This window comes from Leptodactylus fuscus, chromosome 3 (genome assembly GCF_031893055.1).
Source record: "Leptodactylus fuscus isolate aLepFus1 chromosome 3, aLepFus1.hap2, whole genome shotgun sequence".
Lineage (NCBI taxonomy): Eukaryota > Metazoa > Chordata > Amphibia > Anura > Leptodactylidae > Leptodactylus > Leptodactylus fuscus.
In genome coordinates, this window is record NC_134267.1 from 73,097,239 (window position 1) to 73,121,864 (window position 24,626).

General features: G+C 41.9%; 1 protein-coding gene across 2 annotated transcripts in view; it reads right to left on the minus strand.

Moving 5' to 3' along the window:
- PCNX2 (pecanex 2) overlaps positions 1-24,626 on the minus strand; it is a 383,347-nt gene that overhangs the window by 287,135 nt on the left and 71,586 nt on the right. The window contains exons 3-6 of one of the 2 annotated variants that reach the window (XM_075267755.1): positions 21,808-21,898; positions 20,218-20,254; positions 3,660-3,668; positions 1,470-1,596 (exon numbers count right to left, since the gene is read on the minus strand). In XM_075267755.1, coding sequence (XP_075123856.1) covers positions 1,470-1,596; positions 3,660-3,668; positions 20,218-20,254; positions 21,808-21,898 — 264 coding nt within the window. Of the gene's footprint in view, positions 1-1,469; positions 1,609-3,659; positions 3,669-20,217; positions 20,255-21,807; positions 21,905-24,626 lie in introns of both variants that reach the window. The other variant, XM_075267754.1, reaches the window with a different exon arrangement.

The following is a 24,626-nucleotide window of genomic DNA, read 5'->3' on the forward strand; positions in this document are numbered from 1 at the left end:
ATCCCCACAAAATTTTGGATTTGTAAGCAGCCCTGTCTTAAGAGCAGTGCTATTTAAATAATGATGTATATGAATGTCACTACAAACTTCCCTCCTGATATACTTTACTAAGGCTTTAGCAGTACTGTGCATCACAGGTGCACTCCAGTTCATGCTTCTTTTTGCAAATAACCTCATTGTGTTACTGCTTCATTACATCCATGCATGTGCCTACTTGATGTGGGGAAGCAACAAGGTAGAGGTAGTCCAGTTTGTTTGACACAGATGGACATCACTCCTATTCAATCTTTTACTATATATACCCTGAATTTTAATGTTTACTGCCTCCTGACCACAGTGTTATGGTGAAACATGTCAAGGTGTTAATGTACATAGCCACCTTAGCTTTCTCTCAGCCTATCTAAATGTCCACAGTGACTGATGATGGATTATCTAGCATACAGAGCTGGCATTAGGGAAGGAGGGGGTAGACTTGGAAACTGCCCAGAACCCCCATTCTCAAAGGATCCGAAACCTGATGATTCCGGCCCAGCCACATCGATAATGGAAAGGTCCCAAAGATCCAGAATGGAGGAAGCTAATGCCGCCCAAGCACTGTGGAAAGCTGTGCAGTACTACTTGGTATTACAAGCAAGAGTTGTCTGCTATTTGCATGAACTCGCAAATGAACAAAGAGACCACACAGCAATTCAAATGAATAGCCAGCAGCATCACAGGCAGATCGTGCTAACGCAATCTACCTGTGATCAAACTCTGCTACATGGATGGATGGAACACAGAAATACACATAGGCCCCTTTCACATCCGCGTTCGGTACTCCGTTCGAGGAGTCCACTTGGGGACCCCCTCAACGGAAACCTATTCGCATTAAAAAGCAGTTAGCTAAGAAACCACAGGGACCCCATAGACTGTAATGGGGTCCGTATGGTTTCCGCTTGGTGACCGCACAGCTCATACGGAGAGAAAAGTACCGCAAGCAGCACTTTTCTCTCCGCATGTTTTGTCCAGAAACCAAACTGACCCCTTTATAGTCTATAGGGTCCATGTGGTTACTTAGCTAACTGCTTTTTACTGCATATAGGTTTTTGTTCTGGAGTCCCCAAGCTGACTCCTCATACAGAATACCAAACGCTGATGTGAACCAGGCCTAAGATGTAGAATGTCAGTTTTTTTTCCTATAGTCCTCAAAACATGCTGTAACAAAACTAATGTGAAAGAAGCCTAAAACAAACAGTCTACATCCAAGTAGCTCTCTAGTAACAGCCTCAATTGCTTGCTCAGGAAAGTTATATGCTGATTATACAAAATAAACATTCATTAGACGAACATTCAACCAAACCTTCAAGGTTTCTGACTAGCCCATATTTTGAGAAATGAATGCCCAATGAATAAATGAATGCCCAAAATGAAAAATGATGTTTACAAATGAACATGTCCTAGAAAATATAATAAAAAATTGTACTACTTACTTTGTTAACTGATGTGAAGAAGTGCAAATGTTTGGGTCAAGAGTGCTGAATTGGTGGTTGTCTGGACCGGAGTTTGTTTCTTCTGACAGATGCTCACAGCACATAACCTTTTCCTTCATATTTTCCACTTCACCAGTCTCTGTGTATTTTTAAAGTAAATGGAAGATTTGTCATGCAATATCTTATATATTTGGCACTCTTCATAACTAGCCTAGTTCTGAGGGTCCAAGCTGCACAAAAACAAAATACTGCATATACTCGAGTATAAGCCAACCTGAATATAAGCCGAGACCCCTAATTATACCAAAAAAACTGGGAAAACTTATTGACTCGAGTATAAGCCTAGGGGGAGAAATGCAGCAGCTACTGGAAAATTTAAAGAATTGAAATGGCTGGAATTTTTGGGTGCAGTAGATGCTGGGTGCTGGGGAAGGGGAGGGGGTGTTTTGGTTGTCTGTCTGCCCCTTCCCTGAGCTTGAGGACTGGGTTTTTTCCCCCTACTTGGAACTCAGGCTGGCTGAATATAGCGTATCTGCAGAGCTCCTATTAACCCCTTCCTGACGGAATACAGGAGCACTGCAGATACCCTATATTCAGTAGACCGGGCACTTTCAGTTACAGGGATACCTAATGTGTATGTTTCACAGTAATTTTCTACTTTGAGAGCAGGTTCACACCTGCGCCCGATCTCCATTATGCAGGTTTCCATTTCCTGCCTGAGAAACTGGGCAGGAGACGGAAATCAGCAGCCAGTTTTAAAACCCATTCATGGGTTTGAAAGTGTCAGCCGGTTAGCGTCTTCTGCTCTCCGCGGCGAAAACATTTTTTTTTGTTTTTTTTTAACCAGACACAAAGTCGAACATGCAGGACTTTGTGTCCGGTAAAATAAAAAAATGGTTTCGCCACGGAGAGCAGAAGGCGCTCAACGGTGGACAGTGAATGTCGGTTTCCATCTTCTGCCGACAGAAAATGGAAACCTGCATAACAGAGATCGGGTGCTGGTGTGAACCCGCCCTTATACAGTGTTGGCCAAAAGTATTGGCACCCCTGCAATTCTGTCAGATAATACTCATTTTCTTACAGAAAATGATTGCAATCTCAAATTCTTTGAAGATAATAATAGCATTTAAATTGTCTTCAAAGGAAAACCACAAAAAGAATTGTCAAAAAGCCAAATTGGATATAATTCCACACCAAACATAAAAAAGGGGGTGGACAAAAGTATTGGCACTGTTTGAAAAATCATGTGATGCTTCTCTAATTTCTGTAATTAACAGCACCTGTTACTTACCTGAGGCACCTAACAGGTGGTGGAAATAACTAAATCACACTTGCAGCCAGTTGAAAGTTGACTCAACCTCTGTCCTGTGTCCTTTTGTGTACCATATTGAGCATGGAGAAAAGAAAGAAGACCAAAGAACTGTCTGAGGACTTGAGAAGCAAAATTATGAGGAAGCATGAGCAATCTCAAGGCTACAAGTCCATCTCCAAAGACCTGAATGTTCCTGTGTCTACCGTGCGCAGTGTCATCAAGAAGTTTAAAGCCCATGGCACTGTGGCTAACCTCCCTAGATGTGGAGGGAAAAGAAAAATTGACTAGAGAGTTCAACGCAAGATTGTGCGGATGGTGGATAAAGAACCTCGACTAACATCCAAACAAGTTCAAGCTGCCCTGCAGTCCGAGGGTACAACAGTGTCAACCCGTACTATCCGTCGGCATCTGAATGAAAAGGGACTGTATGGTAGGATACCCAGGAAGACCCCACTTCTTACCCAGAGACATAAAAAAGCCAGGCTGGAGTTTGCCAAAACTTACCTGAGAAAGCCAAAAATGTTTTGGAAGAATGTTCTCTGGTCAGATGAGACAAAAGTAGAGCTTTTTGGGAAAAGGCATCAACATAGAGTTTACAGGAAAAAAAAGAGGCCTTCAAAGAAAAGAGCACGGTCCCTACAGTCAAACATGGCAGAGGTTCCCTGATGTTTTGAGGTTGCTTTGCTGCCTTTGGCACTGGACTGCTTGACCGTGTGCATGTTATTATGAAGTCTGAAGACTACCAACAAATTTTGCAGCATAATGTAGGGCCCAGTGTGAGAAAGCTGGGTCTAACTCAGAGGTCATGGGTCTTCCAGCAGGACATTGACCCAAAACACACTTCAAAAAGCACTAGAAAATGGTTTGAGAGAAAGCACTGGAGACTTCTAAAGTGGCCAGCATTGACTCCAGACCTCTCCTTCTGTCTCTATCCCCATTCCCTCATAGATTGTAAGCCCTCGCGGGCAGGGCCCTCTACCCCATTGTGCCAGTCATTGTTAGTATTATATCTACCTGTATATTGTATGTAACCCCCAAATGTAAAGCACCATGGAATTAATGGTGCTATATAAATAAATAAATAATAATAATAATAATAATAATAATCCCATAGAACACCTGTGGAGAGATCTCAAAATGGCAGTTTGGAGAAACCCTTCACATCTCAGGGACCTGGAGCAGTTTGCCAAAGAAGAATAGTCTAAAATTCCAGCAGAGCATTTTAAGAAACTCATTGATTGTTACCGGAAGTGGTTGTTCGCAGTTATTTTGTCTAAAGGTTATGCTACCAAGTATTAGGCTGAGGGTGCCAATACTTTTGTTCGGCCCATTTTTGGAGTTTTGTGTAAAATGATCAATGATTTGACTTTTTTTTTCATTCTCTGTTCACAGTTTTTTCATTGCAAGCAAAATAAATGAAGATATTAATACCAAAGAGTTTGTGCTTGCAATAATTTTCTGGAAGAAAATGAGTATTATCTGACAGAATTGCAGGGATGCCAATACTTTTGGCCAACACTTTATGTATTCTAGGGAAAGGAGTGATTTAGAACTTTTATTATATTTTTTAAAACTTTTTCTTTCACTATTTTATTAGCCCCCCCTAGGGGACTTGTACCTGCAATCATTTGATTGCAAGTCCCATTGACAGCAATACAAGTGTATTGCCGTCTATGGGAGATTCTCTACATTACTATTACGGATGGTCATAGACCAGCCGCAATAGTAATATAGCGATGACAGGCCTGGGAGCCTTCATTAGGCTCCCGGCTGTCATCAGAACAGGTCAGCCTACAACTTTTAAGGTATGGGGTTGGTGGGGACCGGTCCCGGGGCTAATTTTAAACTTGGAGGCGAGGGAGGACATCTCCAGAGGGCACCTCCGCTGTAACTCTTACTGCAGAGATGCTGAAGAAGCTCCGGCATTTACAGCAGCGGTGCTGGTTTCTATGGTGACCATTCTGCAGCGGCGCCATTACACTTATGCCCGGTTCATACATGCTGATGTGTTCCAATCGTTCATGAGGGCAGTGTGAGGGCAAACCCATGGAACCCATTATAGTCTATGGGGCCCGTGTGCTTGAACTGCAAAGCGTTTGCAGTTGCGCTTGTATTCCGTCCGGGAGGGTCCTCATGCGGACTCCTTAAGGACGGAACACATCAGCATGTGTGAACCGGGCCTTACAGACCGGACCAGGCATACAGCATGGCTATGCTGTACATTTCAAACTGCAGATGTACTTACGGTACTTCTGCTTGCACGCCAGGAAGCAGACACACACCGGGTGCATGCCTGAGCTTACATGGCCACGTCACCCAGCGTGTGATGGAGCAGTGGGGGGGCGGGGTCTGCGTTCCTGGCCTGCTAGCAGAAAATTACCGTAATGACTCTAGTATAAGCCGAGGAGCACTTTTTCAGCACAAAAACTGTGCTGAAAAACTCTGCTTATACTCGAGTATATACAGTAAGTGAAGAAAAACTACATGCTTGCAGGGTCTTTTTTGTAACTCCTGTTGCATTTTTCCCACTGTACAAATGCAATAGAAAAAAGTACAGCTCTGGAAAAAATTAAGAGACCACTGCAAAATTTTCAGTGTCTCTGATTTTTCTCTTCATTGGTATATTTTGGAGTAAAATGTACATTGTTCTTTTATTATATAAACTACTGACAACATGTCTCCGAAATTCAAAGCCAAAAAAATTGTATTTATTTGCAGCAAATGATAGATTGTCAAAATGAAAAAAAAGCAGTGCTGTCAGACCTCAAATAATGCAAAGAAAACAAGTTCATATTCATTTAGAAACAACAATACTAATGTTTTAATTCAGGAAGAGTTCAGAAATCAATATTTGCTGGACTAACCATGATTTTAGGTGTAATCAATTTTTATTAAGAATTTTAGCAACATGAAAAAAACAACAAGTAAAATAATATAAGAGAGAAGGGGATAACAAGTCCCATGAACAAACAGTGTGGCCCTGCAGGGCCAAAGTAAAAGGCAAAGGACGGGGGCAAGACCCAATCAGGTAGAGCATGGGTCAAAATAGAAAAGTCTCAAGAAGAAAAACAAGGGGGTAGACCAAACAAGACACACACACTAGAAACAGAAGGAAGGTGGAATGGACAGGACAAATTACATGCACAGGGAAAGGGAAAATAAGAGGGCTTTAAATTTGGAAGCATCAGGTGAATCCCCCGCCGCCAGGAACTCCATTCTGCGGAAAAGAAGAAACTCTTGTAACCACTCCAAAAGGGAGAGAGGGATGGAGCTACGCCAGTGGCGGGGGATAACCGTATTGGCAGCTGTGAGGAAGTGGCGCAGGATGTCGTCCTTAACCCTGGAAATCTTGCCGGGGATGAGGGAGAGGACAGCCACTTTTGGGGAAGGGGTCAGAGAGTGGCCAGCAACCTTTTCGTATAGCCAGAATGGCTTAATCTCCTCGCCAGATCCCAAATCGGACTCCCAAGACCTAACGTAGGTAGGGGGTAACCATGATTTTTAATCCCAGCTTTCATGCGTCTTGGTGTGCTTTCCACCAGTCTACGCACACACCGACCACATAATCGATGTGTCGGTCATGTGACTTCATTTGCACAGGCCGGGTCCCACATAGCTAGCGCATAGTGAACATGCGCATGATGTCAGCACAGGAGCATGGAGAACAAGCGATTATGAAGATAATCTTGTTTCCCTTAGTCCTAACAGCGGCACAACTGGGGTATTTTCTGCCCCTGTGTGCTGGTAGGACAGGTGAATTTTTAATTAGCCAGTATCAATTTCACATGGCTAGGATCCCTTAAAATGACACAGCTTCCTCCCCCAAAACGTGTACATACCAGAGTGATATAAGGTAACATATACAAAATTAAGCAAACCCACTTCTGTTGGGGGGGTTTTGTTTGTTGGTTTTGCTTTTTTCTTTTAATATAGGGTGGGAAGTCTTGTGCCGCTGTTAGGACTAAGGGAAACAAGATTATCACTTGTTCCCTGTCGTCCCTACCAGCGACACAACTGGGGAGATACCAAGTAATCCCTTCAGGGCGGTAGTTAACTGCATACTGAGCTTAAAATGGCTTGCCCAAAAGTCGTGGATTTGGTACAGCGCGAGCTTAGACAGTAATGGTTTATGAACGTGGTCTTTGAAGACCAGGAAGCAGCTGCGCATATGTGCTCTAGAGATAGCGCCCTATTCTCCGCCCAGGAAGCCCTGGTTGAGTGAGCCCAGAGAAGGGCAGGAGGTGGTAACCCTAGGGCTGTAAATGAAGCTTTTATGGCTTCTCTTGCCCAGCGTGCTATGGACGCTTTTGAAGCCTTTCCAGCTACCAAGGTAGTGTGAGGGGTTAATTCCAGTTCCTAAACTGTAACTTAGAAAAATAGAGAAAAGTAAGCTAACCACTGAGCGTATAGCCAGAAGTAACAGATAAGATGCTTCTCCAGTAACCCTGAGGCTTATATTTTGAATAAATGTGCTGATCTTTGTGTCTATGTGCGTATTAGAATATATCTAGTTAAACCAGTTTTTCCTGCCCCTCTATACTACATGCTGGCGTATGTAAGTTACCATATTTGTACATTGCAATACGTGATGCCCATAACAAGACTCATAAAGTTCACAAGATATGAAGTTAGTTTTAATCTCTTGTTTTGTCTGTCATCCATTAGCATGAAACCTGGAAGGTCATAGCATCCATTTCATCAGATTGTGCTAACATAATTAAACACTAAAATGGATGACATGGACAGCCATGTGTTAACTCATGTATTGTTTATACACGTATTCATAGTTTGTAAACGTCCATTTTGTACTTTGACCAATCATAATTCATATTTCTATATGATGTAGTTTGTTATGCCTAAATTAGCATACAGCCATTATTTCTCTATAAAAGCTAAGTAATATGTAATAAACTTTGGAACATTCTGATTACGATACTTGAGTGTCTATCTGTCTGTTCTACAAGTACTTGTGATTACTTCATCAATTTGGCCTACGACAACATTTCCAGGGCTGATTGCCCCTAACATTTGTTAATCAGAAGGTTTTCTGACTTTCTGAAGGAGTGAGTGCACTGCAAATAAATTTGAAGACACCTGCCCACATCCAAGGTGTGAAATCTTTCCTCTTCCGGAGAGGAGGGCGATGGGTAAAAAACAGATAAGCAAATAAGTTGGTTCATGTTCGTACTTGAAGGCACTTTGGGCCTAAACCCTGGGAGGAAACGGAGTTGCACCCGATCCTCGAAGACCGCGGTGTACGGCGGTTCTGAGGAGAGTGCCTGGAGCTCACTCACTCTCTTTGCAGATGTTATCACGAGGAGAAATGCGATTTTATAAGTCAAAAATGTAAAGTTCACCTCTTCCAGAGGCTCAAAGGGAGCAATGCAAAGTGCTGATAGGACCGAGGTAAGGTCCCATTGGTGGACGGGAGCAGTAACTGCTGGTCTCAGCCTAGTTGCCTTTTTAATAAAGGTGCTCACCAAAGGATCCTGAGACAAACACCTCCCCAGATAGGCAGACAAAGCGGCAACATGTACCTTCAAGGTGGAGGAGGCTATCCCTTTGTCTAGACCATCCTGAAGAAAGTCCAGGATCGCCCTCACTGGGGGATCAGAGGAGTCCACCTCATGTTCAAGACACCAGGCATTAAATATGTTACAGATCCTGCGTTAGCTCCGGTTTGTAGATTCAGCTCTGGCGCTAGCAAGGGTCTTCAGGATGTTCCGGGACAGTCCTCTATTCCTTAATAGGGACTGGTTAACCTCCAGGCAGTCAGGTTCAGTCTCCTCAGATCCTGGCATCTCAGCTGTCCTTGGGTCACCAGATCTGGGAGGGGGGGGGGGAGCCTCCAATACACGCCTTGACTCATCCACATGAGCTGGGCAAACCAAGTCCTTTTTGGCCAGAACAGGATTATGGCGATTCCCGAGACTTGGTCCTGTCTTATTTTCATCAATACCCTTGGTATGATAGGAATTGGAGGGAAGATGTATATCTGCCTGAACCTCCATGGGATGGACAGGGCATCCACTGCCATGGGATTGTCCTTCTGGTACAGAGAGCAGAAGGTCCCTTCCTTGGTGTTGAGTTGGGTTGCCATAAGATCGACCTCCAGGAGACCTCCTCTCTGGACGATCTGTTGAAATACATCTTGATTGAGAGACCATTCTCCTGATACGATAATACCCTGACTCAACTGATCCGCTACTATGTTCAGGGAGCCCTTGATGTGAACAACGGATAAATGGGACAGGTTCTTTTCTGCCCACGCAAAGATAAGGTTCGCCTCTTTCAGTAGGGCTGAAGGTGCCGCCTTGTTTGTTGAGGTATATCATGGTGGTCATATTGTCTGAGCGCGCCTTCACTGCTTTCCCTTTGAGAAAGGGGGCGAAGTGACATAGTGCCAGGTAAACCGCTCTTAGCTCTTTCAGATTGGATGTTCCTTCCTCCGGATACCTCCAACGACCTTGGATAATCCTGTCGTCTAGATGGGCTCCCCATCCCGTATGGGATGCATCTGTTGTCAACAGGGTCCAATGAGGTTTAACCGAGGACCTTCCGTCTTTCAGGTGTCTCCACCATCTGAGGGAAAGACTGGTACTGAGAGAAAGGCAGATCTTCTTGTGCAATCTCCATGGTGACTTGTTCCAGGCACTCAACACTTCCTTCTGGAGGGGACGCAAATGCCATAAAGCCCAATGAACCACCTTGGCTGAGAATGACATCAGGCCTAAGACTTGCATATCGGTACGTATTCTAACACGGCGGGCCCACAGAAGAAATTGCGCGGCGGTCTCTATCCTCGCTCTCCTTGGGCAGTCTGAGTACAGCGGCAACTGGAGCGATGGCCTTGGTGAAGACGTAGGGGGCTGTTGATTTCCCGATGCGGAATTAAGTTAACATTATGTGCTCCCTGTGACCGGATATGAATACGGAGATCTGAAGATACTTTCTGTGCGGCTGTTAGATGGGAATATGAAGATAGGCGTCTTTTAGGTCCAAAGTAGCCATAGCTTCTTCCTGCTGAAGAAATGTCATGACTGAGTCTATGGACTCCATCCTGAGAGTTTCTGTTTGATGTGGAGATTGAGGTACCTCAGATCTATTATCATGCACCAGCCTCCTGTAGATTTTGGGACAAGAAAAACTGGCGAATAGATTCCCCGGCCTACTTCTGAAGAAGGGACCTTTTCCAAGGCCCCCTTTGCGAGGGTTCCAAAGGTTCCACATGCCGGCGTTTGCTCAGTCAGCCCTAAGGATGCCCAGGCAAATGGAGGCTTGGCAGCAGCACCGCTCTTCCCTGCCTCCAAACTGGAACGTAGTGAGTCCTAGAGTAAATCAACTTGCCCCAGGTCTTCTTATTACAGGCACCAGCTTACAGAATGGAGGAAGCTGAAGGGACAGATCTTCTTAAAGGAAAGATCACCTGGATTAGGTAAGTGGTCCTGATCCCTTAGGAGGACAGAACATCCTCCCCACCTGTCCTGGTCCACACAGGACAGAAAAAAACACGTTTTGGAGGACGAAGCTGTGTCCTTTTAAGGGATTCTAGCCATGCGAAATTGATACTGGCTAATCCGCCTGTCCTACCAGCACACAGGGGCAGAAAATACCCCAGTTTTGCCGCTGGTAGGGATGACAGGGAACTCATACAGTATCTCAGAGTGTATACTAGTAGAGATGCTAACAAATAAAGTGATCGCTAAACAGTGGAAAAGACTGTAGGATCTGTGGACTGTGTACCAAATTAATAAGGTGTACAGCATACATATTTAATACAGCTCTGTGAACAGTGAGAGAAAATAGTATAAATGTCATAAAGACACAGTTAATACCATAATAAGATAATAATGTGAAAAATAAGTATATATACATATAATTATAAATAAAAATACTTATGAAAAAATTTTAAATAAATAAACATGAAAAATAGTGATAAAAAGGAGAAACACTCAAATTTATAATATAATAAGGTGATAAGTGACAATAAAATAAGTGGGAGGAGAAACAATGATTACCTCTGGGCTCAATTAAGACAGTAAAAATAATAACATCTATATTTACTGAAGTGAAGAAAAAAAAATTGTCCACAAAAACTCATCCACTGGGTCAATCCGCTAAGACATCTCATAAAATCTTCATATATATAAGTTCTCCAGCCTCATACCCAAAAGGATAGTCATCACAATATTAACCGCACCAACAAAAAATACCACTAATACAAAAAACAACACAAAATGAATATGACAAAACACACAAAAAGGGCACACCACTGCTGATGCTAAAATAAAATAATAAAAGAAAAAGAAGGAACCCTAAAAGATTAGAGAAATTAACCGCCACATTTAATCCATGTGGGGAAACCTTATTAAGAGCCATAATCCATCTAGTCTCTTTATGGAGTAGAGCCTTTTTTATGTCGTCACCATGTGACCTCAAGAGCATTTGGTCAATACTCTTTATTCGAAGGTTGGTTGGATTACAATTATGATTTTCCTTAAAATGTCGTGGAATCAGTTGTAGGCTCTTGAAATTTGTCACAGAAGCATCAGCTCTAACCTTACTGACGTGTTCAGAGATGCGTGTCTTTAGGGGTCTTGTGGTCATACCAACATATATCATGCCACAAGGGCAAGTAGCATGATACGACAGCTGCAGTGTTGCAATTGATATTGGATTTAATTTTATATCTTACATCACCAGCTGAGTTCACAAAATCCATGGCTCTAACCATGTGTGTGCACATCAACCCAATCTCCAGACCTGAACCCCATTGAAAACCTTTGGAATGTAATCAAGAGGAATGATGGATAGTCACAAGCCATCAAATAAAAACTGCTTACATTTTTGTGGCATAAGGTCACCCAAAAGCAGTGTGACAGACTGGTGGAAAGCCAGCCAAGATGCATGAAAGCTGGGATTAAAAATCATGGTTATTCCAACAAATATTGATTTCTGAATTCCTGAGTTAAAACATTAGAATTGTTGTTAATAAATGAATTTAAACTTATTTTCTTTGCATTATTTGAGGTCTGACAGCACTGCTTTTGTTTATTATTTTGATGATTTCTTAATTGCTGCAAAAAATACAATTTTTTTTGCTTTGAATTTCGGAGACCTGTTGTCAGTAGTTTTATAAAATAAAAGAATAGAGATGAGCGAACACTAAAATGTTCGAGGTTCGAAATTCGATTCGAACAGCCGCTCACTGTTCGAGTGTTCGAATGGGTTTCGAACCCCATTATAGTCTATGGGGAACATAAACTCGTTAAGGGGGAAACCCAAATTCGTGTCTGGAGGGTCACCAAGTCCACTATGACACCCCAGGAAATGATACCAACACCCTGGAATGACACTGGGACAGCAGGGGAAGCATGTCTGGGGGCATAAAAGTCACTTTATTTCATGGAAATCCCTGTCAGTTTGCGATTTTCGCAAGCTAACTTTTCCCCATAGAAATGCATTGGCCAGTGCTGATTGGCCAGAGTACGGAACTCGACCAATCAGCGCTGGCTCTGCTGGAGGAGGCGGAGTCTAAGATCGCTCCACACCAGTCTCCATTCAGGTCCGACCTTAGACACTCCGCCTCCTCCGGCAGAGCCAGCGCTGATTGGCCGAAGGCTGGCCAATGCATTCCTATGCGAATGCAGAGACTTAGCAGTGCTGAGTCAGTTTTTCTCAACTACACATCTGATGCACACTCGGCACTGCTACATCAGATGTAGCAATCTGATGTAGCAGAGCCGAGGGTGCACTAGAACCCCTGTGCAAACTCAGTTCACGCTAATAGAATGCATTGGCCAGCGCTGATTGGCCAATGCATTCTATTAGCCCGATGAAGTAGAGCTGAATGTGTGTGTTAAGCACACACATTCAGCACTGCTTCATCACGCCAATACAATGCATTAGCCAGTGCTGATTGGCCAGAGTACGGAATTCGGCCAATCAGCGCTGGCTCTGCTGGAGGAGGCGGAGTCTAAGGTCGGACCTGAATGGAGACTGGTGTGGAGCGATCTTAGACTCCGCCTCCTCCAGCAGAGCCAGCGCTGATTGGCCGAATTCCGTACTCTGGCCAATCAGCGCTGGCCAATGCATTCTATTAGCCCGATGAAGTAGAGCTGAATGTGTGTGCTAAGCACACACATTCAGCACTGCTTCATCACGCCAATACAATGCATTAGCCAGTGCTGATTGGCCAGAGTACGGAATTCGGCCAATCAGCGCTGGCTCTGCTGGAGGAGGCGGAGTCTAAGGTCGGACCTGAATGGAGACTGGTGTGGAGCGATCTTAGACTCCGCCTCCTCCAGCAGAGCCAGCGCTGATTAGCCGAATTCCGTACTCTGGCCAATCAGCGCTGGCCAATGCATTCTATTAGCTTGATGAAGCAGAGTGTGCACAAGGGTTCAAGCGCACCCTCGGCTCTGATGTAGCAGAACCGAGGGTGCACAAGGGTTCAAGTGCACCCTCGGCTCTCCTACATCAGAGCTGAGGGTGCGCTTGAACCCTTGTGCAGCCTCAGCTCTGCTACATCAGAGCCGAGGGTGCGCTTGAACCCTTGTGCACACTCTGCTTCATCAAGCTAATAGAATGCATTGGCCAGCACTGATTGGCCAGAGTACGGAATTCGGCCAATCAGCGCTGGCCAATGCATCCCTATGGGAAAAAGTTTATCTCACAAAAATCACAATTACACACCCGATAGAGCCCCAAAAAGTTATTTTTAATAACATTCCCCCCTAAATAAAGGTTATCCCTAGCTATCCCTGCCTGTACAGCTATCCCTGTCTCATAGTCACAAAGTTCACATTCTCATATGACCCGGATTTGAAATCCACTATTCGTCTAAAATGGAGGTCACCTGATTTCGGCAGCCAATGACTTTTTCCAATTTTTTTCAATGCCCCCAGTGTCGTAGTTCCTATCCCACCTCCCCTGCGCTGTTATTGGTGCAAAAAAGGCGCCAGGGAAGGTGGGAGGGGAATCGAATTTTGGCGCACTTTACCACGCGGTGTTCGATTCGATTCGAACATGGCGAACACCCTGATATCCGATCGAACATGTGTTCGATAGAACACTGTTCGCTCATCTCTATAAAAGAACAATGTAAAGTTTACTCAAAAATATACCAATGAAGAGAAAAATCAGAGAAACTGAAAATTTTGCAGTGGTCTCTTACTTTTTTGCAGAGCTGTACTTTTTTTCCATTGCATTTGTGCAGAGCTGTAAATATCTCATGACAGTAATAAAGATGCCAAATATAGACATGCAGCATGCAGTCATGAATGGCACTCACAAAACTCATAATAAAGTTGTTCAGTTGTTCAGGTTTAAATTTATTCCACTTTGGTTATTCAAATGCAAGTTTATGAGATTCTCTGTAAATTTAGAATGGATACCAATAGGCTTAATAACCACAGGCTCAGCTGGTATTAACACAGGAAAAGAAATGTGAGCAAATAGGTCTAGACATGCTCAGACCATCTACCTTAGGGTGCATTCACACTGAGTAAACGCTAGCTTATTTTGTAGAGTAAAATTACACTTGTAAATTTTGCTATCCCATTGACTTCAATGACATTTTACAGGCGTATTTTTACAGGCGTATTTTTTACAGGTGTATTTTTTACAGGCATATTTTTACACTTGTAAAAAAATATCATTGAAGTCAATGGGATAGCAAAATTTACAAGTGTAATTTTACTCTACAAAATAAGCTAGCGTTTACTCAGTGTGAATGCACCCTTAAAGGGGCTCTATCAGCAAAATCATGCTGATAGAGCCCCACATATGCGTGAATAGCCTTTAAAAAGGCTCAACCCTACCCACAACTTTTCCATTTAAATATTGAGTTTGGGATATACTTGCCGTATAAGACTACCCCTCTTCTGTGGGTACCTCTTCTTAATGCACGCTTACGCCTTAGCATACTCTTTAATGCTTTTTTATTTGCTTTCCAGGCCTGAACCATCTTTTCTGTAAAGGAGGATTCTCACTACTGCCACTGTCTACCCCGGGGTTTCCGTCCTAATCCCCAGAGAAACTGGACAGGTGACAGCCGGCAGTCTGCTTTACAATCTATACATTTGAATGGGTTGTAATGTAAACTACAGGGCAGGGCCATATTTAACGTAAATAAAGCAAAATTGGAGCTATAATGTGCTTATCAGATCTTAAAATAGCACACTAACTGCAACAGATTATAGTATACAGTCCTATGAAAAAGTTTGGGCACCCTTATTAATCTTAATCATTTTTAGTTCTAAATATTTTGGTGTTTGCAGCAGCCATTTCAGTTTGATATATCTAATAACTGATGGACACAGTAATATTTCAGGATTGAAATGAGGTTTATTGTACTAACAGAAAATGTGCAATATGCATTAAAACAAAATTTGACCAGTGTAAAAATATGGGCACCTCAACAGAAAAGTGACATTAATATTTAGTAGATCCTCCTTTTGCCTCTAGTCGCTTCCTGTAGCTTTTAATCAGTTCCTGGATCCTGGATGAAGGTAGTTTGGACCATTCCTCTTTACAAAACAATTCAAGTTCAGTTAAGTTTGATGGTCGCCGAACATGGACAGCCCGCTCTCAAATGATCTGAAAACAAAGATTGTTCAACATAGTTGTTCAGGGGAAGGATACAAAAAGTTGTCTCAGAGATTTAACCTGTCAGTTTCCACTGTGAGGAACATAGTAAGGAAATGGAAGACCACAGGGACAGTTCTTGTTAAGCATAGAAGTGGCAGGCCAAGAAAAATATCAGAAAGGCAGAGAAGAAGAATGGTGAGAACAGTCAAGGACAATCCACAGACCACCTCCAAAGAGCTGCAGCATCATCTTGCTGCAGATTGTGTCATTGTGCATCGGTCAACAACACAGCGCACTTTGCACAAGGAGAAGCTGTATGGGAGAGTGATGCGAAAGAAGCCGTTTCTGCAAGCACGCCACAAACAGAGTCGCCTGAAGTGTGCAAAAGCACCTTTGGACAAGCTAGATTCATTTTGGAAGAAGGTCCTGTGGACTGATGAAACAAAGATTGAGTTGTTTGGTCATACAAAAAGGAGTTATGCATGGCGTCCAAAAAACCAGCATTCCAAGAAAAACACTTGCTACCCACTGTAAAATTTGGTGGAGGTTCCATCATGCTTTGGGGCTGTGTGGCCAATGCCGGCACCGGGAATCTTGTTAAAGCTGAGGGTCGCATGGATTCCACTCAGTATCAGATTCTTGAGAATAATGTTCAAGAATCAGTGACGAAGTTGAAGTTACACCGGGGATGGATATTTCAGCAAGACAATGATCCAAAACACCGCTCCAAATCGACTCAGGCATTCATGCAGAGGAATAATTACAATATTCTGGAATGGCCATCCCAGTCCCCAGACCTGAATATCATTGAACATCTGTGGGATGATTTGAAGCGGGCTGTCCATGCTTGGCGACCATCAAACTTAACTGAACTTGAATTGTTTTGTAAAGAGGAATGGTCCAAAATACCTTCATCCAGGATCCAGGAACTGATTAAAAGCTACAGGAAGCGACTAGAGGCTGTTATCTTTGCAAAAGGAGGATCTACTAAATATTAATGTCACTTTTCTGTTGAGCTGCCCATACTTTTGCACTGGTCAAATTTTGGTTTAATGCATATTGCACATTTTTTGTTAGTACAATAAACCTCATTTCAATCCTGAAATATTACTGTGTCCATCAGTTATTAGATATATCAAACTGAAATGGCTGCTGCAAACACCAAAATATTTAGAACTAAAAATGATTAAGATTAATAGGGGTGCCCAAACTTTTTCATAGGACTGTACATAAGCAAAAGCACTGATGCAAATATTTAAAACATAACATTTATCTATATTGTTTAAAAAGGTCCCTTCAACAAGGTCCTCATATTAAGACCATATTCATGAGTAGTCACAAATACAATAGACTCAAAAGATACACCGTTCAATTCTCACCAATGTAGCAGAGTCAAGAGCCGTCTATCATATAAAGTAATTTGAAACGGTCTTACCAGGGTTGTCTCGCAGGTGGGAGAATCTGATAGGGTCAGGGGTCCAGCAAAGGATTTTTTGCCTATAATACCACCTCAAGTTAGCCCTCAGAGCTCAAATAACTCCCGCCCTGACAAGGGCAGTCCACAGCTGCCCCTATATGTCCCTGGTATAATACATATATAGATCCCTAGTCCCTACGCGTTTCCTGGCACCGTCTTGCGCCACTCATCAGGGGACTTTGAATTGCTAGGAAATATCCAAATACTACACTGTCTGCTCACAATGGTGAGACTAGACTAGACTGACATAGTTAAACACAGATAACTGACTACCACATGATGTCTATGGTAGATTTAACGTAGTTATACCATTTTGGGGAATGTCTATTGGTTAGATCATCTTTTATTTAAATCAGAGGCGAAACAGTGGGAAAAAAACGTCGGTTTGGCACTTTTGATTTTGACATTCATCATACAGGAAAAATATTCGGACACAGGGATACCTAATGTATATTACAGTAGTTTTCTACTTTTATATGTATTCTAGGGAAAGGAGGTGTATATATATATATATATATATATATATATATATATTTATTTATTTATTTTTTAAACTTTTTTTAACTATTTTATTAGCCCTTTTTTAACTATTTTATTATTTGATTGCAAGTCCCAAGTGTATTGCAGTCTATGGGAGATTCTGTACATTACTATTGCAGCCTTCAGTAGGTTTCCGGCTGTTACCAGAACAGGCCGGCTCCTGCGTTTAGGAAGGGTATTGCAGCTTTGTCCTATTCCCTTGAAATGCAAATGTTACCTTACTATGAAAAGAACTCTTTGGCATGAAAGAAAACAATCTAGAATAATTTCTTTCAAACAAAAAAATACAATGAATGAAAATTGTATTCAATTAAAAGTTTTAATGGGTAATCTAAAAACATAGGGGTGGTAAATTTATCAATTCCTCCAGTTTTCCTGTGTAGAGGGAAGATAGTGTGGTGCACATTTAGCACAATCCGTTTCTTGCAGCAATTTTGCACTATAATTCCCCCTTTATCCGCCCTGCTGCGAATGTGGGCATAGTGAGATGGTGACATCTTTCCCAACATATTCATTACTAGCATCTGCCCTCAACTTTGTCTGCTGTTGGTGTTGGCACTAAGCCGCTTATATTTAGCCAATTGCTGTTGTGGATGATCCGCCTGCTCCCACGTCTCAGCTCTGCAACATGGCAGCATATGCACAGCATACTCAGTTGTATGTACATCTCTGCATATGAACAGCGTACTTAGCTGTGCTACAGTGCTGCCTAAGCTCTGCTACATCTGACCATTTGGATTATAGGGGTGTTCTTATGTTAGTGTCTGAGCAGATTCTGTGGTGGAAACGGCTGAACGGTCTGCTCCCGCGTCTCGGCTCTGCTACATTGCTGCATATGCATAGGATACCCAGCTGTATGTACATGTTTGCATATGGAGAGCCTTTAGAGGTGTGCTACAGCGCTGCCTAAACTCTGCTACATCGGGCAATTGTGATTACAGGTGTTTGGTTATCGCAGCTTCTGTGTTACAAAGGGCTGAATGGATGTTGCTGAAATGGGCCACAGTTCGATCAGCCTGCTCTCGTGTCTCGGCCCTGCTACATCGCTGCATATACATAGGATACCCAGCTGTATGTCCATGTTTGCATATGGAGAGCCTACTGAGCTGTGCTACAGCGCTGTGTAAGCTCTGCTACATCGGGCAATTGTGATTACAGGGGTTTTGTTATGTGACTGTCTGAGCAGCTTCTGTGTTACAAAGGACTGAACGGATGTTGCAGAAATGTGCCAAAGTTCTCCCCCCTCCCCCATTAGCAGCAGAACAACACATTCCCCCTCGTACTGACTGAAATTCTAGACCCGATAGACTCCTCTTGCCCACACACAGCCTGCATGTTCTGTAGTCTCCTGATCTTCCATGAGACTCCATATTCTTCAGCTTTCACACTGTACAGCTTCATCCTATATAGCTCTGCCCACAAAATAGTGTGTAGCTCCACCCACTGGCTAGCATAATTTTATCCTAGAATGGCTCAAGGACCTGTGATGATATCATCACAGGTCCTTTAGTGTTGTGTGAACCTAAATTCCTTCACTGCGGTCGTGTAGTGACGTCATTTACCGGGATAAAAAGTAGCCTAAGTTTTAATCGGGGTTCCTATCTATGTATGTGGCAAATTTCATGCAAATCCGTTCAGCAGTTTTTGCGTGTTTGAGGAACAACCATCCAAACACACAAACATCCAAACACATAAACTTTCACATTTATAATATTAGTAGGATAGGATAACTCACAACAGCTTTCACCTCTTGGGTCACACCCTCTACCTCATGGATTGTAAGCTCTTGCGTGCAATGCCCTCAGTCCCATTGTGTGAAGTGACTATTTCTTTGTACTCTACCTTCTGTACTTGAACCCTACAGTGCCACGGAATATGTTGGTGCTATATGAATAAAATGTATTATTATTATTATTATTATTAGTAGTAGTAGTAGTAGTAGTAGTAGTAGTAGTAGTAGTAGTAGTAGTAGTAGTAGTAGTAGTAGTAGTAGTAGTAGTAGTATTACCTCGTACAGCCAGTAGAGCAGCATGTTAACTGTGTGTTACAACTGATACCCTCTCCTGATGGCACCAGCTCAGTTTCTGAACCAGCACCATCTTAATGAGTTATTACTATGTCAGTTCACATGAATGGGTTTCCACCACTGACATATTAGTATATTACATGGCAGGAATCAGTTTTAGATCAGCCAGTCACTTCAGTTTTTAGAGGATCAGCCACCACATACAAAATACTAAATGCCACATTTGATCTGTTTGCCACCAAGCTCCTGATTTGTCATTTCTATTTGTAAAATGCATCCATTCAAAAGATATGGCCCATGAAAATTATATGTGTAAATTAGTCCTCATTCACCAAGTGGTTACCTCCTTGATGAATAAGAGATAATTTACATATAATCTCCCAGGAGTGGAACTGATGGACTGATTTTAAAAACAGAAATATCAACTTTATCCCGACACAGTGATAATTAAATGATGTATTGCATTTAGTATTTTGTACTTGGGAAGAATATGCAAATCTGACTTCCATGATGTAATTAGGATGCTAGTGCCTCAAGTATGCACACCAATAGAGGGCGCTGACTGAGAATGTGCAGTGGAGCGCTCATGGCTTAATAAGACTCCACACACCTAAATGGTGGTTCTCTCCCTATGGAGTGACGATATCCCCTCAACCCTATTTTGTACTTTAACATTCCACTCTTAAAATAAGTGATTCAAGCAACATATATAGGCAAATTAAAATATAATGGAATAAATACATAAATATATACATGACATCAAAGGTGATAACATGTATAACTAAAGGTCAACGATAAAAACCTTGGAATTCTGTTTGGTTTTCCAGCGTCTGTATCCCCTATAAAGTAGATAGAAAATAGTATCAAACAATAATAATTGACAATAATAGAACTGTACATATTCACACATGGCAGGTTTGCTGTAGACATTTTTGCAACTGAAAATCTTGCAGACTAAACCGTGTAGAAGGAGGCTCCTTGTGTAGTAGTTTAGAGTATCAATATAGTATAATTCAGTACAGTATTATAATATAATAGATACTAAACTTGTGTAATTGTGCTCAAAACAGGCAATACACTATCACAGGTTTATACAATTATGGTTACTTACCACTCCTGTGGGAAATAGAAGCTTCAAAAGACCAGGGCTTGATACGTGGCTGTGTTTCAAGCCCTGGTCGTTTATAGTAATTGAAAATTAGTACATATGAATGTTATTTCTGCAGCATGTAAGAAAACCATTTTCAGGGTACAGAAAGCCATGCCTTTGACAGTCTTTGTTATCTAGCTTTGTATTGATATTGTAATAGCTCCATCTAGTGGTTGTTAGTTTTCATTCTATTTATATTTATTTATATTTTCATTAGATGTTTTATGGGTCTCAATGGATAGAAAAATGTTTTGAAGCTGAGTAGGTGAAAATGTTCCAGTGAAAATAATGAAGTTTTTATACTTTTCATACTTAATTTTCTGGGTTCAAGACCTAAAGCACACCTGATGAAAAAAATCTGAAAGAAATACCAATGAGCTGATAGCTAGGTGATAGTAATTAGTGATCGGATGATTGGTGAATGGATGAGGCCTCGTTCACATCTGCATTGGTAATCCATTCGGGGGAGTCCGCATGGGGACCCCCCTGGAATGTATTACCGACGCAGATGTAAACTAGGCCTCATCCATGTGACTACCAAATGCATTGGCAAGCGATGTGCAGTGAAGGCACACGGACCCCATAGATTATAATGGGGTCCATGTGCCTTCAGCACCATCTCTGCACTAGTCATGTGGAGAGGAAAGTCGATTGTGAGCTACTTTTCTGTCCGCATGTTCTGTGCGGAGACCGTGCAGATGTGAATGACGCCTGAGACTCACATGTAAGTGACAGGAGGACAAAGGAGACAAAAAGTATACGGTCCCAATCAAATTACAACAAAACACGCAGGGTATGCACAGTGCTCCCTTCACTGGGAAGAGAGCAGCAGTGGGAGTTGTTGATAGTGTACAGCACCAACAGCAGCACACTCTCTGAAGGGAGAAGCGGAGGATGTGACTGGAAAAACAAAAAATTAAGTGTGGGTGGAAAGTGGGCAGTCAAAAAGGAAAATTGAAAACCAAAAATGGCTATGACAGGAAGGGGTAAAATATATATATTTTTTTTATAATTATATATGTTCTTGTCGTAATATAATCTTGTGGAATTATGTACAGAAAAAGTTGTTATCAGCAAATAAAATTAAATGTTTTGTCTAAACCAGCAGTTTCTAAAGCTATTGATATTTGTGGAGTAAAGCATGATCTGTTTTTTTGTGCAAATTAAACCAGAATTCCGCACAATTATAAAAAAAACAATGTCATAAAACAACAAATTTACAATATAAAATACTATACATACCAGTGAATCTAAGGAAATACTTTTTTTGAGATCTTGATGACATTGCCTCGTATCTTGGTCTTTTAGCTCTACTCCAGTATCTTTTTTCATGCTACAGTTGCAACAGGAAAAAAAAAATAAATCTTGCATTTTCATAAATAATTTGCATTAGCAAAGTTAACCTTAATTTTTGCCAGGATAACTGAATAAAGATTGGGCTACTTATGTTCAAAAGAGCTCATGTATAGAGATAAGCGAACACCGTTCGATCGAATACAGATTCGATCGAATATCAGGCCGTTCGGGATATTAGATTACAATCGAATACAAGGCCGCAAACGCAGTAAAAATTCGTATCCCCTCCCATCTTCCCTGGCGCTTTTTTTTGCACCAATAACTGTGCAGGGGAGGTGGGACAGGAACTACGACAACGGAGGCAGTGAAAAAAAAATCAGAAAAGTAATTGGCAGCCGGAAACAGATAACCTCCAATTTAGACGAATGGTGAGATGTTTGGCAGTAGTGCAGAGCTGTGTGTGTGACAGGAGGAGTAGTAGGGGGGATGGTTGGGTGTAGCAGAGCTGAGCTCTGCTTCATCTCCAGTGTCCGGAGTAGCCGAGCTAACCGCACGGCTAGCTCTGCTTCATCTCGCCATAGGAATGCATTGACCAGCGTTGATTGGCCAGTGTACAGCATTCGGCCAATCAACGCTGGTTCTGCCGGAGGAGGCGGAGTCTAAAATCGGAACAGAATGGAAACTGCTGTGGACCGATTTTAGACCCCGACTCCTCAGGCAGAACCAGCGTTGATTGGCCGAATGCTGTACACTGGCCAATCAACGCTGGTCAATGCATTCCTATGGGAAAAAGTCAGCTCTGGCATATCGCAAACTGACAGGAATCCCGACATAATAAAGGTACTTGATGCCCCCAGACATGCTTCCCCTGCTGTCCCAGTTGCATTCCAGGGTGTTGGCCTCATTTCCTGGGGTGTGATAGTGGACTTGGTGACTCTCCTGAGTCGAATGGTGGGATCCCCTGTAGCGAAGCATTTTCTCCCATAGACTATAATAGGGATCGACATTTGTTCGAATAGTCGTATATTGAGCGGCTATTCGAAACGAATATCGAACATTTTACTGTTCGCTCATCTCTACTCATGTACATGGTGCAGGTCTGAAAAATAAAACCCTTATTTATTCACAAATCATCACTGTATGTGTTTTTGTTACACAACTTAAACAACACAGTTTTACCATATTTCACCTGTACAAGCCAAAGAAAACATAGAATTTTATGAAGCTGCACAATTTACTTATACCAATACTGCACTGTTTTTTTATTATTATTATTATTATTATTATTATGTTATACATGTAACAGTAGGTATGCCCCGAGAAGCAACAGTTAAACAAGTGTTGAAGTCCTCTTCAGTGTCTTGCCTGTAAACCCACATTGCTGTATATATTTATGTACTGTAGCTTCATAGTTAAACATCTCCTAGTGTTGACACTATGCTTCGAGTGCCAGCAAAATGATGGTGCCCATGCACCGGTAAAGTAGCACCTCTGTTAAAGCTATGGGCACCGATCGCCAGCATTAGCGCCGGGTGTCTGCTGTATAAAACAGCAGACACCTGGTGGCTATGACTCTCGAGCGGCTGCCATCTTTAAACACCTGGAATCTGCTGTACCAGTACGTAGGAGTTAAAGTTCATCCATCCTTAATTGTAAGGTAATGAAGGCTGACAGGTGATGTTTCGAGTTCGAGACAAATCCAACATTTTAGGAATATTTGGATTGAATCTGGATCATTATGAACCAGCCGACGAGATCCAGTCTGGAATTGGTGGTCCCTGTATGCAATCATGTTATTTAATTCCTCTGGGCAACTTTGCAAACGCTAGCAGAGTTTAGATCAGCAATATTAATTTTATTATCATCACATATTTGCTTCTATGGGCAGTTCACAAATTCACACAGATTTTCTCCAAAACTCAACTGGCAATCTGAATGGGGCTTGCAGAAGCAACTCTATTCAGATTAAATGGATTTTTGAACCCCATAACTTTTTTATTTCTCCACTCCCAGAGCCATATGAGGTCTTAATTTTTGCCGGACAAATTTTTCTTCATGATACCATCATTAATTATTCTATATAATGTACTGGGAAGCAGGAAAAAAATTCAAAATGGAGTGGATTTGAAGAAAAAATGCATTTCTGCGACTTTCTTACGGGCTTTGGTTTTACGGCGTTCACTGTGCAGCCAAAATGACATGTCCCCTGTATTCTGTGTTTCGGTACGGTTCTAGGGATACTAAATTTATATGGTTTTATTTACATTTTGACCCCTTAAAAAAAATCCAAAACTGTGTTAAAAAATTTTTTTTCTAAAAGTCACCATATTCCGACAGCCGTAACTTTTTTATACATCAGTGTACGGGGATGCATAGGGCGTCTTTTTTGTGGGGCTGGGTGTACTTTTTAATTCTACCATTTTCTGGAAATGCTATTGCTTTGATCACTTTTTATTCTAATTTTTATCAGAATCAAACCAGTGAAAAAACGGTGGTTTGGCACTTTTGATTATTTTTCCCACTACGGCGTTTACCGAACAGGAAAAATATTTTTATAGATTTGTAGAGCGGGCGATTTCAGACACGGGGATACCTAACATGTATGTGTTTCACAGTTTTTAACTACTTTTATATGCATTCTAGGGAAAGGGGGGTGATTTGGATTTTTAATACTTTTTATATTTTTTTATATAATTTTTTTTTTTACTTTTTTTTTTATTTATTTTATTTTTTTGCATTTATTAGACCCCATAAGGGTGTTGAAC